Source organism: Tiliqua scincoides, chromosome 2 (genome assembly GCF_035046505.1).
Source record: "Tiliqua scincoides isolate rTilSci1 chromosome 2, rTilSci1.hap2, whole genome shotgun sequence".
Lineage (NCBI taxonomy): Eukaryota > Metazoa > Chordata > Lepidosauria > Squamata > Scincidae > Tiliqua > Tiliqua scincoides.
Genome location: NC_089822.1, coordinates 198,105,066 through 198,122,165, shown reverse-complemented (window position 1 = coordinate 198,122,165; position 17,100 = coordinate 198,105,066). Strand labels below are relative to the sequence as shown.

General features: G+C 40.9%; 1 protein-coding gene across 2 annotated transcripts in view; it reads left to right on the top strand.

Annotated features, from left to right (window-relative positions):
* CLINT1 (clathrin interactor 1) overlaps nucleotides 1–17,100 on the top strand; it is a 78,663-nt gene that overhangs the window by 45,604 nt on the left and 15,959 nt on the right. For both annotated transcript variants that reach the window (XM_066617060.1, XM_066617059.1), the window contains exons 5-7: nucleotides 515–679; nucleotides 4,313–4,490; nucleotides 12,470–12,710. In XM_066617060.1, coding sequence (XP_066473157.1) covers nucleotides 515–679; nucleotides 4,313–4,490; nucleotides 12,470–12,710 — 584 coding nt within the window. The remainder of the gene's footprint in view (nucleotides 1–514; nucleotides 680–4,312; nucleotides 4,491–12,469; nucleotides 12,711–17,100) is intronic.

The following is a 17,100-nucleotide window of genomic DNA, read 5'->3' as shown; positions in this document are numbered from 1 at the left end:
TCCTCCCACCAAATAATATTTACAGTGCAAAAGCAGCAAGGCCAGTGTGTGTTCTGAATAAGAAAGAGGCCTGGAGAAGAGAGGCAAATTCTACTTTGTAGCACACTCCAACTGCCAGCATTTTGAAAATACAATTTGAAAAAAAGAGAGAAATCCAGCAATTGGCATTTTTGGATTCAAACCCCCCCCCCCCAGGCTAAAAGAACAGTTGCTTTTAAATGGTTTAAAACTGGCAGAAGGTATGTTTTCAAGCATCATGTCTTGAAATATTTTCTTAAGCAAATCTTTTAAATAACTAACTTAGAAAGCTCTACAAATTCTCGAATTATGCCCCTTAGCTTAAGGTGAATTTTGGGGTGTCTGAATCATAATGTTCATTCACTCTAGAGAATTGTTTAGGCATGATTTTCTTATTTTTTTCTGTTCATGTTCTGTCTAAATTTCTTCTAGCTACCTAATGCTTTGAGGTTAACTAGTACACCCAAATGTCCTCCTTTTTTATGCCTGTGTACAGATGAGAATGGCAAAGACCAAGGTATAAATATACGCCAGAAGGTGAAAGAAATGGTAGAATTTGCCCAGGATGATGATAGACTTCGTGAAGAGAGGAAAAAGGCTAAGAAGAACAAAGATAAATACGTTGGGGTTTCTTCAGACAGTGTTGGAGGATTCAGATACAGTAAGTATGCACTGTGGAGAGGGAGGCAGCCATTTTCATACTGTTGGTGTTGGGTTTGCTGAGGTAAGATACAACTTCCTCCTCCCATGCAGAGTCATGAAGTGCTTTTGTTCATACATAGGAAGGGCAAACGTGCCATCATATGGCTGCCCTTCATTTTTGCGGTGGGGGATGGTAGGCTGGTGCTCAAAGAGGGAGAGTTTCAAATATCCCATGTGCAAGCAGAGCAGCTGCTTCTGGTGTTCTGGGTGTTGATCAATGGCAATATGTCAAATGGCTGCCTAGGTGCTACAATTTTAAATACAGTAGATCCTCCTCTACAGTGGAAAAATTAACACAGGTCTGTGTCATAGAGAAAGCAATAAGCATATATTATGAATAAATTTTGCTTTAATGCTTTTTTCAGAATCCTACAAGTATTTAGAGAGATCTCGGATTCTCTTGGAGCATGGCTTACTTGTACTAAAACAGCCTAGCTGTTGGCTTTTGCTCCTAATAGAAGCTATCACTATCGAGCACTTTGGATAGCAAGTGAACACGCCCTCGCATGCACACTTCAAGGAAGCCTCTTCTTGTTGCTATCCCACATGTCTCAGGGTCAATATAAATATTATTGCCACCCAGGTCTGACCTAACTGCATGAGTTTTTTTGGCTCGTGGTTGTGATTTTTAGTGCCATAGAGAAGCAGACCTCATGTGGTTCAAAGCATACTTGAAGGGAGCTAGAATTGTCCGGCTTTACATAAGGAAATATGGTGTTCTCAAATGTCAGTATGACTGACTATTACTAAATATTGCTTTTTTTTCAAAGACTTGATCCTTATGTTGTTGTAGCACAGGAACAACTTCCATGTGATCTGTTTGTATACAGCCAAAGCTCGCCTTCATGTGCAGAGAGTCACAACTACAGAGCCTAATAAAGTTCAACTGTGGGGAAAGGAGACCAGAGGACAATGACGTCACTAGGGTTTGCATCACCCTGCGCAGGAGGAATAGTGCATCACCCTATGATGAACCTCCTCCCATGCAGTGGGCAGGGCAATGCCCCAGGCATTGGGCATGGTGATGTACCTTCCCCCCCCCCCCCCCGTGGATATCACCTGGTGCAGCCTGCACCCCTATAGTAACACTACTGCCAAGGGAGCCTTACTATTGGTGCAACGCCATGCATGACACTGCGCCTTAAACTTATGCTCCTTGATTAAATGAAAGCCTTTGAGTTGTGCTCATAAGGACTCTCCTTCTGTGAAGACTTTCACCTTCACAAATTGAAGAACTTGGAGCTCAAAGTCGAGGAACAACTCTCTGTGTTCACAATAATTGTGTTTAGGATTGCAGAATAAATCTTTCAAAATAAAACCTATTTTAGATCAAGACCTCTTAAACCAAATCAAGATTTTGAAAGTAGAAGACCAGAATATGGGCATGCAGTGTACAGTGTCTGACTTTGTGTGTTGCGTAAATGACAGTGTTGCTGGGCAGAAGTTGTCTGCTTATGCTTAGTGCAATTATCTCTAGCTCTTCAGAAACTGGTCCCCTCGACTGGAAGGGGTAGTTGACTGGAAGAAGCTTGATTGTGCATATATTTTGGATTATGCAGGCCCCTGCCACAGTCTGTAAGTCTGCTGGATACTGATGCATATGCAGACCTTTTAGTGGAAACAGCCTACTCATTTTAATATTGGAAGATAACTCCTGTATACACATAGTGAAGGTGTGCATAAAGAGATTTCCAATTTAAGTGAAGGGAGGTCTCTGCTTGCACAGTACTCTGTTCGTGCATGTATGAACACTCATTCTCTGGAGTGGGTGAATATAGCTTAGGCTGCAATCCTATCTGCACTTACCTGAGAGTAAGCTCCTTTGAGGAGCACGGGACTTCTAATTAAACATGCATAGAACTACACTATCAGCCTTGTGTATAGTTGTCATTGCATATGAGTCATTAAAGTGAGGGGCATTGAAATGACGATACTGTGCATGATAGTACAGTCATGTAAACAGTACTTGGGGTCTCCTAATTTCAGTAGATCACTTTATGCTAGATTGTCTCACTGAGCATGGATTGTGATTAATTACCATGGTTTAAAGTGTGGGGCCATCAGTGGGCAGTGAGAGAGTGGTTGTATCCCCTTGGGTGTCTTCAGCAAGCAAAAGCCTGATTTTATTTAGTAATTCTGAAGGACAGTATAGTAAGACTGAATTCAGACCTTCAGAATAACTTATCTCTTGTGATAACTTAACAAAAATGAAGCTATGTTGGGGGTCTAAATTACTTGATTGAATTAAAACCTAAGCAACTAAACAGCTTATAGACAACTAAGCAAAGCTGGCACCTGCCACTCACAGACAGTAGAGTTGTTTGTGTTGAAAAGCAGTTTTTGTTTGTGGATAATTTTTGATGTAAGCATGTTGAGAAATTAAGGAGCCCTAACTAGCAGGTGAAGGGACAAGTTGCTGCATCTTTCTTAATGGTTTTTGAAGTCCTTCTTAAATGGATAACTGAGGCTAGAAATACTACCATCTGTTTTCACACTTGTCTTGCAGGGTACAGCCTCTTCCTATATTCTTCCTGCATGAGTTTTTGAAACATACACAATCTTTGAAGGGTGTCCTTTTCTAATGGTCAAAGGAGGGAGAAAATGGAGATAATGAAATAAAAATACATAACCGCTTTCTGCACTTCTCATTTTTGTAAAAAAAAACAAAAAAAACACACACACGCACAAAGCCGCAAGATCTGTGAAAAAATAGAATTGATTTATTTGGTTTTTATTTCCTATTTAATGGGGGCGTGCATGAGTAATGACTGTGGCTGCATCTGCTATCACTGTACCACCTATGACACTTACCAAGTACACTTTTAAAGCAATTATAATTTATCATTCTAATGTAAATTTTGAATAAAAACACATAACATAGCTTTCTGTACCTCTAACTTTGGAAAAAACCAAAATCTGCGAAAAAATAAAACCGTGTTCTTCTGCCTCTACTAATGGTAGCCTGACCAGAAGTAAAACAGTGGACTTTGTTTCTCATAAGTTGCTTGTATAGCTGGGGTCCATTCCTGGGGAGGGGGATACCTTTTGAAGTGTACCTATAGACTAGGGTTCCTGTCTGACCCTAGTCTGATGCATTATGCAGTGCATTACAATTGAGCAGTGATTGTAAAATAGCATATTGTACAGTAGGCTGTCGGTATCCCCAGGGGATCTATTCTATGAATAGTTTTTGGATAATGAAATCCACAGAAGGGCCTCACAGGACCTCTCAGACGTGACCAGGAGTGTCTCTGGAACACATGGCCTCCCCACACTTCAGAACATCCTAGACATGACCAGAAGGTATTTCTGGTTGTGTCTGGGAGGTCCTTGAGGCTCTTCCAAAGTGGGCTTGGCACACACAAATCAAACCTGTGAATGTCATATCCATGGATAAGGAGGGCCGACTGCATTTTAAAAGCATATTGTGCCAATGAATGATATTACATGCTGTACATTGGTGGTAATGTTGATCCTCCATCAGGAAAATTTTCTATTTGCTCTGAAACTCTTGGGGTAAAATTAAGAAAAATCAGTGGCATTTTAGTATTAATTGTGTTTCTTTCTCTTACTCTTTTCATATCCTGCGCAGGTGAAAGGTATGATTCTGAGCCCAAATCAAAGTGGGATGAAGAATGGGATAAAAACAAAGGCGGGTTTCCATTCAGTGATAAACTTGGTGAGCTAAGTGACAAAATAGGTAGCACAATTGATGACACCATCAGCAAGTTCCGGAGGAAAGACAGAGAAGATTCTCCAGAAAGATGCAGGTATTTCCATTCTTCATGCAATTCTGTTTTTAAAAGGTTGCTGTGTTTACAGCCCTCTTCAGCCTTCTTTAAAAGTACTTCTTTAAAAGTCTCACTTCTGGCAGTCTAGCTTTCTAGTGTTAAACAGTTCTTAGCTATAGGTATCTCAGTTATGGCTCTGTTTGTGAGATAATTCCATAAAAATTCTGAAAATATTTATCATCCAAGATTGTAGGCCTCATGGCAAGGAAATGACAATCTGAAAATGCATGGAGGACTTTGCAAACTGCTTAAATTAGAGGCAAAGGGAAGATACTACACTGGAACAGTTTAATTCAGTACAGTGCCATATCTTCTGTGGGACTCTGCTCAGTTTCTTCTCAGTCTTGCTATATGTTTTGTGAGACCTTCAGTGAATACCTATTAAAAGATTGGAACACAAATGTCTAGTGTCCTTAAAAAAACAAAAAACAACCAACTTCTATTTGAAGCATTTAGAATACTGTTTAAGTACACTGATTTAAATATCTGTGTGGTGTTTTGGTCATGTATTTTGTGCCACAACAACCTTTCTAATAAATAAAGTAGGTTTATAGTGGGTAGAACTATCTCTAACTTCTCACCGTACCTCTGGCAATGGCCTGAGGGTCACCAAGTGCCCTGTGAGGAAGAGAGAGAGAAAAGTGAGCAACCACTTAAAGCTTCAGGTATGTCTTTGAGCTTGGCCTGTGCCCCACATAGTGGTCACAGCAATAGCAGCTGCTTTGTGAGGAAAAGAGAAGCAAGGCATGTTTTACACCCACATGCACACCATTTCCTGCTGCAATGATTTCCCTGTGTGTGTGTGAGAGAGAGAGAGACCACTCCTGCAGCCTTGTTAGATGAAGGGCAATGTTCAAATGCTTTAAATTAGCAAAAAGGTAAAGAGAAGTAAGAAGATCAAGTAATGGAGAGCTGGTGCTTACTTGAAGTTACCTGTGGAATAATTAAGGTTTCAAGGTAATCTGGACTTCCTCGCCTCTGTCAAGGCACCTGCGAAAGACAGCATCCCTGCTGAAGTCCTAAAGTGCTGCAAAGAGATCATCACCGCTGAGCTGCATGAAATCCTCTGCCTCTGCTGGAGAGAAGGTGGAGTACCACAGGACATGAGGGATGCAAACATCGTCACGCTGTACAAGAACAAAGGCGACAGGGGTGACTGCAACAACTACCGCGGCATCTCTCTCCTTAGCATTGTAGGAAAGCTGTTTGCCCGAGTTGCACTGAAGAGGCTCCAGGTACTTGCAGAGAGCATCTATCCAGAATCACAGTGCGGATTCCGAGCCAACAGGTCCACCACTGATATGGTATTCTCCTTTAGACAACTGCAGGAGAAATGCAGAGAACGACAGCCACTCTTTATAGCCTTCATAGATCTCACGAAAGCTTTCAACCTGGTCAGCAGGGACGGTCTCTTCAGGATTCTCCCCACGATCGGATGTCCACCCAGGCTCCTCAGCATCATCAGGTCTTTCCACAAGGACATGAATGGCACAGTAGACTTTGACGGCTCTACGTCAGACCCCTTTGATATCCGAAGCGGAGTGAAGCAGGGCTGTGTTCTCGCGTTGACCTTGTTTGAGATTTTCTTTGCTGTCCTGCTGAAGCAGGCCTTTGGAACTGCAGCAGAAGGCATCTATCTCTGGACCAGATCAGACGGAAAGCTCTTCAACCTCTCCAGACTGAGAGCAAAGTCCATCTGAAATGTCTGCGTGACTTCCTCTTTGCCGACGATGCAGCTGTCACTGCCCACTCTGCCAAAGATCTCCAGCAGCTCATGAACTGTTTTAGCAAGGGTTGCCAAGACTTTGGACTGACAATCAGCCTGAAGAAAACACAGGTCATGGTTCAGGATGTGGACTCACCTCCCTGCCTTACAATCTCTGTGCACGAACTGGAGTTTGTCCATGACTTTGTGTACCTTGGCTCAATGATCTCCAACAGTCTTTCTCTCGATACTGAGCTAAACAGACGCATCAGCAAAGCAGCTACCACGTTTTCCAGACTCGCAAAGAGTATGGTCCAACAAGAAGCTGATGGAACATACCAAGATCCAGGTCTACAGAGCCTGTGTCTTGAGTACACTTCTGTACTGCAGCGAGTCATGGACTCTTCGCACACAGCAGGAGAAGAAGCTGAACGCTTTCCACATGCCCTGCCTCCGACGCATCCTCGGTATCACCTGGCAGGAGAAAGTTCCAAACAACACAGTCCTGGAACAAGCTGGAATCCCTAGCACGTATGCACTGCTGAACACCTGCATTGGCTTCGTCATGTCGTGAGAATGGATGATGGCCGGATCCCAAAGGATCTCCTCTATGGAGAACTCATGCAGGGAAAGCGCCCTACGGGTAGACCACAGCTGCGCTACAAGGATATCTGCAAGAGGGATCTGAAAGCCTTAGGAATGAACCTCAACAAATGGGAAACCTTGGCCCCTGAGCGTTCCGCTTGGCTGTGCAGCAGGCTGTGCAGCATGGCCTCTCCCAGTTTGAAGAGACACTTTGCCAACAGACTGAGGCAAAGAAGGAAGGCCCATAGCCAGGGAGGCAGACCAGGAACACACTACACTTGCTCCCAGTGTGGAAGGGATTGTCGCTCCCGAATCGGCCTTTTTAGCCACACTAGGCGCTGTTCCAGAACCACCATTCAGAGCGTGATACCAAAGTCTTTCAAGACCTAAGGTTGCCAACAAGGAAATCTCGGCTGTGATAACTTTCAAAGTAAGCCTGGTATCCCCAACTCAAAAACATAGGCCACAGTTTGGATACTATTGTACTTCTGTCCATTTTATGTGGTCGTCTCTTCGTAGTTGTCACCATTACTTCCGCATAGGAGATGTGGTTTCCTTGCTAGCTGCCAGCTACACCAGTGCAAAGTGGATAGAACAGCTAAGTAGACAAGTCATGTGGAAAAGGCCTAATCCATGTGTTTATGTATAGCTTGCATTTCTGATTGTAATTGGGAGAATTTGGTAAAGAGTGTAGGTTGGCCGCCTATGGCTTTGAAGCATTGCTCTTGTGGGTTTTATTTAAATCCTGTGTGTCTCAATTTTCACTTCAAAAAGTCATTTCAAACTGTGATGTTTAGAAAATTGGCAAAAATTTCGGATGAGGTTTTTTTGTGTAGAAGTATATTCTAACTCGGGAATAGAAAATGCTTATGTTTAATAATCTGAATTATAGCCACTCAGATAATTCTGATGGGGAAAATCTAGTACTACTCTTTAAGAAAAGATATTGCTCAAAAGCTGTAACACGGAGAAGCAAGTACATTGCATATTTAGGTACCAGATCATTAAGCTCCTTCCATAAGAGGAAAACATCTTGTTCTCTAGAAGTTATACATTTCAACAGGTGTGCTGAACTTTATTGTCACCTGATCAAGTAAATACATATTTACATATTTGAGATATTACTGTGAAAGCCTTTCCGTAAATGCCATTTGGGGTAGAGTAAAACTGTGGGAGCTCTCATATTTAATGTTTTTCACAACAATATGTGGAAAAGTTAAAAAATTCATCAATGTGCTTAAAAGTTGTACATCTTTCTATTGATTTTTTTTCTGAAGTTGAATTGATTTTGAGAAGAGAGTTTAACAGTGTATTAAATACTAAACTCAAAATGCAGTTAAGATTCCACTAGGTTATATGTTTTGCCTATTGTTTAGATGAGGGGTCTCCAAACTTTTTGGCCAGAGGGCCACATCAAATATCTGGAGTGGTGTTGGGGGCTGGAAAAAATATAAATATAAAATTTAAATAAATAAATTAAAGATAGAACCTAGATGAGAGAATAAATGAATGGGCTCATTTATTCAACCTGTCTGGCCCTCAGAACACCCTCCAGACACAATCAGAGCACAGTTCTGGTTGTGTTCTGTTGAGTGGACCAGAGGCTTTCAGGGGACAAGAGGTTGGCTGTGGGCCGGATAAAGGCTTGCCGTGGGCCGCATCTGGCCCCTGGGCCGGGGTTTGGAAACCCCTGGTTTAGATCTTTGTACAGTGTGTAGAGATTTTAACATTTTACTGCTATTCTGTTGGCCCTAATATTTTCATAGAGGCTTTTTTCTGTTCCTTTGAATATACTAATGTAAGACCTTCTACCATTCCTCAGCTGTGCATAGATATTTCAATAATATATCCATCTGCTCATACCTATATGAATACTTCACTTTTACATACTATAAAGCAAGCCTCTTTGCCGGGGAGGGGGGAAAGAATGGGAATGAACATGAATCCCCTTCTTTCCTCACAGCCCTCCATCCCTGCAAAAAGCGAAATTTTGCATGTCAGAACACTTGGCGATACTTTACTTTGAAATATGTGTTCAGGATTGTTTTGTGAACATGGTTGCATCTTTTAATGCTAGAATAGAAACTATCAATGAAATTCAAGTGCTAAAAGAACATCATAAAATAGACATTTACTAAAGAAATTAGAGTGAAACTGCCAATAAGATTCAAAATTAAAGATATATAACCAGATTTGGGAATATGTTGGGTAATATAATTGGGAGGTTAAGTTAAAGAAATTATTACATCAACAAGCTAAAGCCTTCCTGTTTTATATGCAAAAAACGAAGTGAATGTAAAATTATTTTGAAAGCTTAATAGAGGGATTTAAGAACTAGTCTGAAACTCTGCACAGGAAATCGTAACTAGAAAGTACATACATTCCTCAAATATACCAAAATATTTCAGAATGGGAATTGTATACATGTTGTGATAGAAGGAATAAGGAAAGGAGTTTTGGCTTCCATTCTCTTGTGTTCCATGCAGGATGGCAGCAGTGTAAATATGATAGCAGTGTTTTAATTTCCAGTTTTTATATAATTTTTGTTCAGTATGTACTGAAATGGTCCTCCTTTTTATTGGACTCCATGAGTAAGCAGAACTTGTACTTCATTGAGCCCCATAAACCTGGCTTCACCCTGCCAAGTATTCTCCTCCAGGGCCTTGACAAGCTGCCACACTAGATGGAGCAGCTGCACTTGCATCCATGCTTGGTTCACGTTTGCCGCATCTTAGCCCTAGACTCTGCCTCATTGAAAGCTGCTTCAGTCAGGTCAACCTGTCCTCTATAAAAGCACCTCCCTAGGGCAGGAGACAGATATTGAAAGCTGCCTTCTCTTTATGAAAGATAGAACAATACTTTTGAAGTGTAAGAAATGTTCCTCCTCTTACTGACTCCCTTATCTGAATGCTAGCTAATACAACTAGTTTAATGTGGAAGTGACAAATTCACATCAGCATCTAACCCCTGCTAATTGGGTAAGAGGCACTTTTTCAAGTGGGTGCTCCTCTTTTTAGCAGGGGGAGAGTAACTGGCCCACCTCACCCCAGCAGTGTCTTTTCTAGTGGCTGTCTGTTGGTGTTCTTTTTGCATCTTTTTAGATTGTGAGCCCTTTTGGGACAGGGAGCCATTAGTTATTTGATTTTTCTCTGTAAACCGCTTTGTGAACCTTTAGTTGAAAAGCGGTATATAAATACTGTTGTTAATAATAATAATAATAATAATAATAATAATAATAATAATAATAATAATAATAATAATAATAATAATAATAATAATTGTGCTGAGCATGGTACAGGGGCTGGCAGATAAATTTTATTGACGCAAGGAGTTGTATTCATTTATGATGTGCTCTTTGTCCTAATTAAACCCACAGTAGGCAGGAGGCTGTATGGCACATCCTGGTTTGCTTTAAATCAAAGAACACAAGCAAGAAAAGCCTGACTGTGTATCTACCCAAGAATTTTCACTAACACTATCGGAGTAGAGAATGTCTGGGGGTGGGAGTGGGAACAGACCTAGCATTCAAAAGTTCAAATCTGGCACCAAGCTGTAGGGTAGTGATCTCATGTTACTCCTCTGATGGTGGTGAAACTGCAGTTCCCTTGAGCACCTTTCAGCAGAGTTTGAATGGGTTTCTCCCCGGTGAAGCATCTCTAGCAGTCGTACTTGGAGTCTCTGATCAGGCTGCCACTGATTGCGGAGGTTAGATAGTTAGCCAAAAGAGACGGAGCATTTTTGTGTGGTGGTGTTCCCTGCTTTGAAATACCTTCTCCAGGGTTACTAGCCAAGTACTGCCAGGTACCAAAAAACCGGTTTTATTTGCTGGCTTTTTGATCTAAAATCCATCTTTAGTGTTCTAGTGTTCCACCTTTTTTAATGTTATATTCTCTTTTTTTATTGCTGTATTATTAACCTGCTTTGGTACTTGATGTGTTTTATCTTATAATGGTTTGTTTTTTTAAAAAAAAAATACTTGTTTGAATAATTTGGTAAGCCACTTTGACTTGCATTTTAAAGTTTGTGTATGAATGAATTAATAAATTACGTGCGGAGTCTGGTGCTGTATTTTTCTTTCTGCTTGGGCCATGCATCCAAACACTGTTGCTACCCCATTTCCCTTCATTTCATCAGGGCTTGACTTTGTGCCCAAATTCTTGTGAAACGAGGAGAGATTGTTCAGCAGCGATGCTTGATGGATTTCCTTCCTTTACACTTGGCTGGTGCTGTTTGTCCTTCTTATTAGTTTGCATCTGTAATCTCTGTTGGAATAGAAAGTGAAATGCTGGGTATTTATGTTCACTGAGCTTAATGAATTAAACTACCTTTGCTGGCAAACAGATAATATACAGATATTCAGTGGGAGGCATAACTAAGTAATAATAATAATGGGCAAAAACTAAACCATTGTTGGGGGAGAACAAAGGCTACCCCACCGAGCATTTTGCAGTTTGTGTTGCATCCATGCTGGCAACAAGACAGCCTTTCTTAAATCAGGTGGCTTAGTGCCCTATTGCGTTATTGAAGCATAGAAGCATTCCACAGCTAATTCCCGATTGTGTAGACAGTTATCTTTCCAATTATTTTTCAGTATACAGGTACACCTGCACAAATTGGGCAGATTGATAATGAAACAGCAGTATCCATTACATAGAAATAGATCACCTTTGAAAGGAAAACACAAAGGAACTAATATGGTTTTGTTGGTGACTTTTAACATACCTTATTCCTAGAAGCACCAGACAAGTGTTCCTTTGAAGAGGTTAGCGCTGTTTATGTAAGTGTATACTTCACTTACACATGCACACGCACATGTCCGTTTACACTTCGTCATTGATAGCTTCCCTTTTCTTTCCTCTTTGATGTTATTGGCAGCATAAAATCTGTCCCAATCCTAATCTGGTTTGCAAATCCTGGTTAAGATGGGATTCATGGTAATGATAGTTGGCCTCAGTGCAGGTATAACATTAAAGCATCATCCCTATTGGGAGGTAGGCTGTTGAAACCAGCCCTGGTTGCAGCTCAAAGACTTTTCAGGACTACTTCCATTTAGTACAGTGGTTCCCAAACTGTTTGGTACCACATCCAACCTCCTCCTCTACAGTGAGTCACAAGGTGATGACTGGAATGCCACTTTGGGAGACCCTGGATGCCTCTTCCAGGTTGTGCCAGGCCCGCAACCCACTCTGCTGGTCTCCACAGGCCTGCGAATAGTCCACAGAAGCATTTGGAAACAACTTCCTGTCAAACTGAACGTTGCATCCAGCTCGCAACCCACACCCAGCACTGACCTAGTTATGAAGACACAAATACTTCTTATGTCTATTGCTAAAAGAACACTAGTGTTTTCAGGCAGAATTGGTACTGGTTGGCCTCCTCCCATATAGTAACATGTGGAGGCAAGTGTCTACAGAGGGCTACTTATGATGACCTCTATACACCCAAATTTGATGACCTCAAATTGCAGTCATCTTCTAGGGGGCATTCCACCACTTGAACCTAGGAGTGACATTTCTTACCAATGGCAGAACCGCAAGATTTTGTTACCATAGGCAAAACCACAAGAGACTACTCAAATGGAATGGAAAAATTCCCTCTCTAGAATGTGATGCTCATGAGATGACTTAGTCACCCTTTTCTCAATATAACAAGTGTTTTATCATTGCAGTGATAGTGATGAGGAAAAGAAAGCTAGAAGAGGTAAATCACCAAAAGGTGAATTTAAAGATGAAGAGGAGACAGTGACCACAAAACACATCCATATTACACAAGCCACAGAGACCACCACCACCAGGCACAAACGTACAGCAAATGCTTCAAAGACCATTGACCTAGGAGCAGCTGCACATTACACAGGAGACAAAGCAAGTCCAGACCAGAATGCTCACGCATCTCAGTCTACATCAAAGGTAGGAGACAATAGAAGGTACAACTGCACATTTGAATTTTCATTCTTCCCAGTCAATGGTGTTTCCATGAAAAGAAGTAAAGCTTCTTTTTGTAGCTTCTTTTTGATAAATGTATCTTTTTGTGATTTACTCACAACGGTTGAATTGTGTCTGTGTTGAGCAGTCAGTGGCTCTTGTAAGTTAAGGGCATAACATCCAGTGATTTATTTCAAATTCCTGTAAGTTGTAATTTGTGATTCACTTAGATTTGGGAAATGCTAATCTAATTTTCAGTTTCATAAGACAAGCCTCCCCTTCCCATAAAAGGCCTATTGGAGGAGGGCTTCTAGAACTCTTTGTTTTTTCTTTCCCAGGGTAACTGAAGGGGCTTTGTTTGGACTAGAATCTGTTATTTTTTTCTCTTATAAGGTCCCTCTTTTTTTCTTTTTTCTTTTTTTTTTTGTTCTTTCGTTTCTATTAGATTATCTCTAAAGTACGTGAGTGAATAGAGAGCAAAAAAGCTTAAATTGGCAGCCACTTCTAGACATAAAGCACTTGCCTGGTGACGTTCAAAGTGTTACTGTATGGTTAGTTGTTGGATTACGTTCACTTTGAGCCTGCTGAAGTGTGCCAAAAATTTTTAATACAGGATATTCTTAAAATGGTGCCATCTGATAGCCTTGCTCAGCTTAACCTTTTGGTATAGAATGTTTCCATAATTTAAGTCACACCCTTAGGTGGTTGGATGGCTACAGTGGGAAAGGAAATACTATAGCCTTTTGTTTGCAGCTTCTCTTCATAGGTAGTATCCCCTTTTATCGGAACCTTGTGAATGCCAGAAAATAAATATAATTTAGACAGACATCTACTACTACCTTCTTTTCTCCTGCTATGCAGACAAGAAAAAGCATTGCAATATAACAGACTTAAACATGTTTTCACAATGGTGTTTCTGTGTACTTACCTATGTAGTATTGATAACATCTCTAGTGTCTAGTTTCCCTAAGGCTTACATGGAATTTCCTCACTGTCCATCTGTTCACTTCTTGCTTTCTGTCTCCTTGTAATCTTGAACTTGACAGATTCCATTGAAAATAATTTCTGATGTCCTATCTCTAGAAGTAACTCTAGAAGTAACACCCACTGTATCTTGTGGGTGCCATTTCAGCTACTTACAAAAACTTGGCAATGGTGCTCAGTACAAACTTGCAAGCACAAAATGTGAATTAACATACAAACAGAACCAATACTGTTAGATAATCTCTCTGGTTGGGGCGCTCCTTCTTGTAATAGATGGGATCCAGTTCTCCTGTTTGACCAGATTAGCAGCTTAATGGGCCCAATTTATTGCTGGATAGACATGTGCCTCACACTTATTGTTGTTCATTTATTTGAAACCTGTATCTTACTCTAAGCTGGCTAACAACAAATAAAAGCAATTAACACTAGAATAACAACTCCAAAATAGATTGTGTCCCTTTTTCACAAGTAGATTGTGTCCCTTCTTGAAGAAGAAAGATCCTGCCATGCTCATCCCTGCTTATGTAACCTATAGGATTGGCTACTATAATGCACTTGACATGGAGCTGCCCTTGAAGTGTACTCAGAAGTTCAAACCAGAATGCTACTACTGCAAGCCTGACTATGTGCTCTTGTTCGAGTGAATGGGGCACCTCTTGTTCTCCATTACCTCCAAGTTTCCTTAAATTATAGTACTATTATTATTATTAGGAATATTTATATACAGCTTTTCACCAGGAGTGGTACAAAGTGGTTTACATAGTAAAATGAATGGTTACCTGTCCCCAAAGTGCTCACAATCTAAGTAAAATACAGAAGAGGCAACAGCCACTGGAAGAAACGCAAGTTTTCATGTTGCCCATTTCTCTTTACCTCTTGTTATCCTGGCTCAATTATGCTTTATATTTTCCACTTCTGACTGAGAGTGAAAGTCAGCAGCAAGTACACTGGAGGGACCTTCTTCCTTAAAGGCAAATTAAGGAGACAAATGACTTTCTTTAAATCAATAAAGTTGTAAGGAGCAGGTTTTCTAGAAACCTCTCAGGTGCTGCAGAGAGTTTTACCATTGATGAGCTTGACTTTGTGCCAAGGTTTATAGAATATTGAAAATGGCATTGTGCTCTAGGAAAAGCTACTTCACATAGTTGCCATTCTTTGAGTATGTGTGGAAATCTTGGATTTAATCAGAAATGACAAAAAATGACTTTGAGGTGATCTGGGTAACAGTTTTTTTATTCCATGGGTCAGGTCAGTATTTTATTCCTTGCAGTAAGAAGAAAAAATTGCAGTGTGTCTATGTTTCAATGCAATTTTGTGAGATTTACTTCCTCAGTAAGTTCTTGTGGGGGAGGGGCTAGGGCAGCAAAGCGATCCTGTCACTAAGGGGAGCAAGGGGGGGTGCTTCAGACTTACTGTGTACTATGTAGGGCTGCGGCTGCAGGCTACTTTTATCTTCAGTAAAAGTGGGCACAAAGCACTTCCTTCTAGCAGTCCACAAGTAAGTCCAAAGCGCCCCCCTTAGTGATGCAATCCTGGGGATTCACTGCCTCCTTTCCCTTCCCCTGCAGGTTTAAATTTTTTTTTACAGTGGTTCTCAAACTTGTGGGTCGTGACCCATCAGTTCGCGTAACGCTTCCCCCTTAAAGGGGCAGGGGAAGCGTTACACGAACTGATGGGTCACGACCCACAAGTTTGAGAACCACTGTAAAAAAAAAAATTTAAACCTGCACTTCAAATATTCTGAGACTTCGTTTTGAATAATGTTATCAAAGGAGTAAAATTGCAATTATTCTTGCTATATTTCAGTAGAAAAGCAACTTTATTTCAATATGAATATTGGACATGGATCTTCCAGGGCTGGCATGCAGTCCTGGTTAACCATACTTACTGAGAGAGAGCCTTAACTCCAAGTAAATTTGTGTGGATGTGAAATACTGAATTCATATATCAAATCAGCTATGAATTTCGTGTGTGTTTTTGGACCTTAGTCCTTCCCCTCTTTAACTGGAATAATCACAGAGCAGTGTTAGTAATGTTAGGGAAGGTGGGAAGAGATAAAAACCCCTAAAAGGCTATATCAATTTATTTAAATTTGGATATTCCACCAGATTTTTAAACTCAAGTCATTTTATTTATTTATACATAGAGTAGAACCTCTAAAGTTGACCACCTCTCTATAATGACCACCTCCTTAAGTTGACCTAATTTTCATAGTATGGACAAACACTGCATATACACTATGGGAGACCAACCTCTCTATATTGACCACCTCCTTAAGTTGTATCTTGATCATGTCGACCATTGCACAGAGTATTAGTTTACCCTCCGTAAGTTGCCCACTGAACGCAATACTGTGGGCCTGTGTTTTGTCTGGTTTGTCCCATCTTGGAAAAGCAAGAAGCCATGCGACAATCCCTCCCCTATGCCTGCTAGCGCATGTGTGAAAGGGTTTTTATAGGTGGGCACACTGCACATAGCCAACAGACCTGCGCCGGATGCTGATTGTACCTGGACATGTACCAGGTTGTGAGGGACATGAGGTTGCTTGTGCATAGTGAAGCCACTGTCCTTTGACTTTGGTTCCCATTACCAGTGCATTACTTTACACTTATATTGAAACACAACTGCTGTTTTGCTGCCTATTCTGGTTTGGAGAGATCCTTCTGGAGCACTTCACAATCCCTTCCGGTCTTCATCACTCAGAAAAGTTTAGTGTCATCCACAAACTTGTCCACCTCCCTGCTTATCCCTGTTTCCAGGTCATTTATGAAGATGTTGAAAAGCACCAGTCCCAGGACAGATCCTTGAGGCACTCCACTTTCCACCTCTTTCCACTTTTCTGATCAATTGCCCATTGACACACACTCTTTGTTTCCTAGTCCTCAACCAGTTCCCAGTCCATGAGAGGACCTGTCCTCTTATTCCCTGACTGTGGAGTTTTCTCAACAGCTTTTAGTGAGGGACTGTATCAAACACCTTCTGACATTTAGTGAAACTGAGGAGACCCAGTGGAGGCCAGGCAGATTAAGTAAAAAAGTGTTTTGTTTTGTTTTTTTAGCCGTTGGGGCTATGTAACATGCTACATGCTATGGGCTGGCAAGGGATAGCATTGGTCTGCCTGTCTGCTATGAAACCAAGTATTTTTTTAACTTACAATTTTTTTTTTTAAGCTTATGAATTTTCAGGGGTTTTTTAAAACACTGATTGTGGGCTGTTTATTCTCTGTCTCTTGATATAGATATAGATGATATCACTAGTAAGCATCACAAGAAGATCAATTCTCATTGATATTTGCAATATCTTTTTAAAAATCCAATCTAAATAAATACTTGGCCTTGCATTTGTTGTCCTGGGAGCTAAACATGATAATATTTAAATGCCTTTTTTCCGT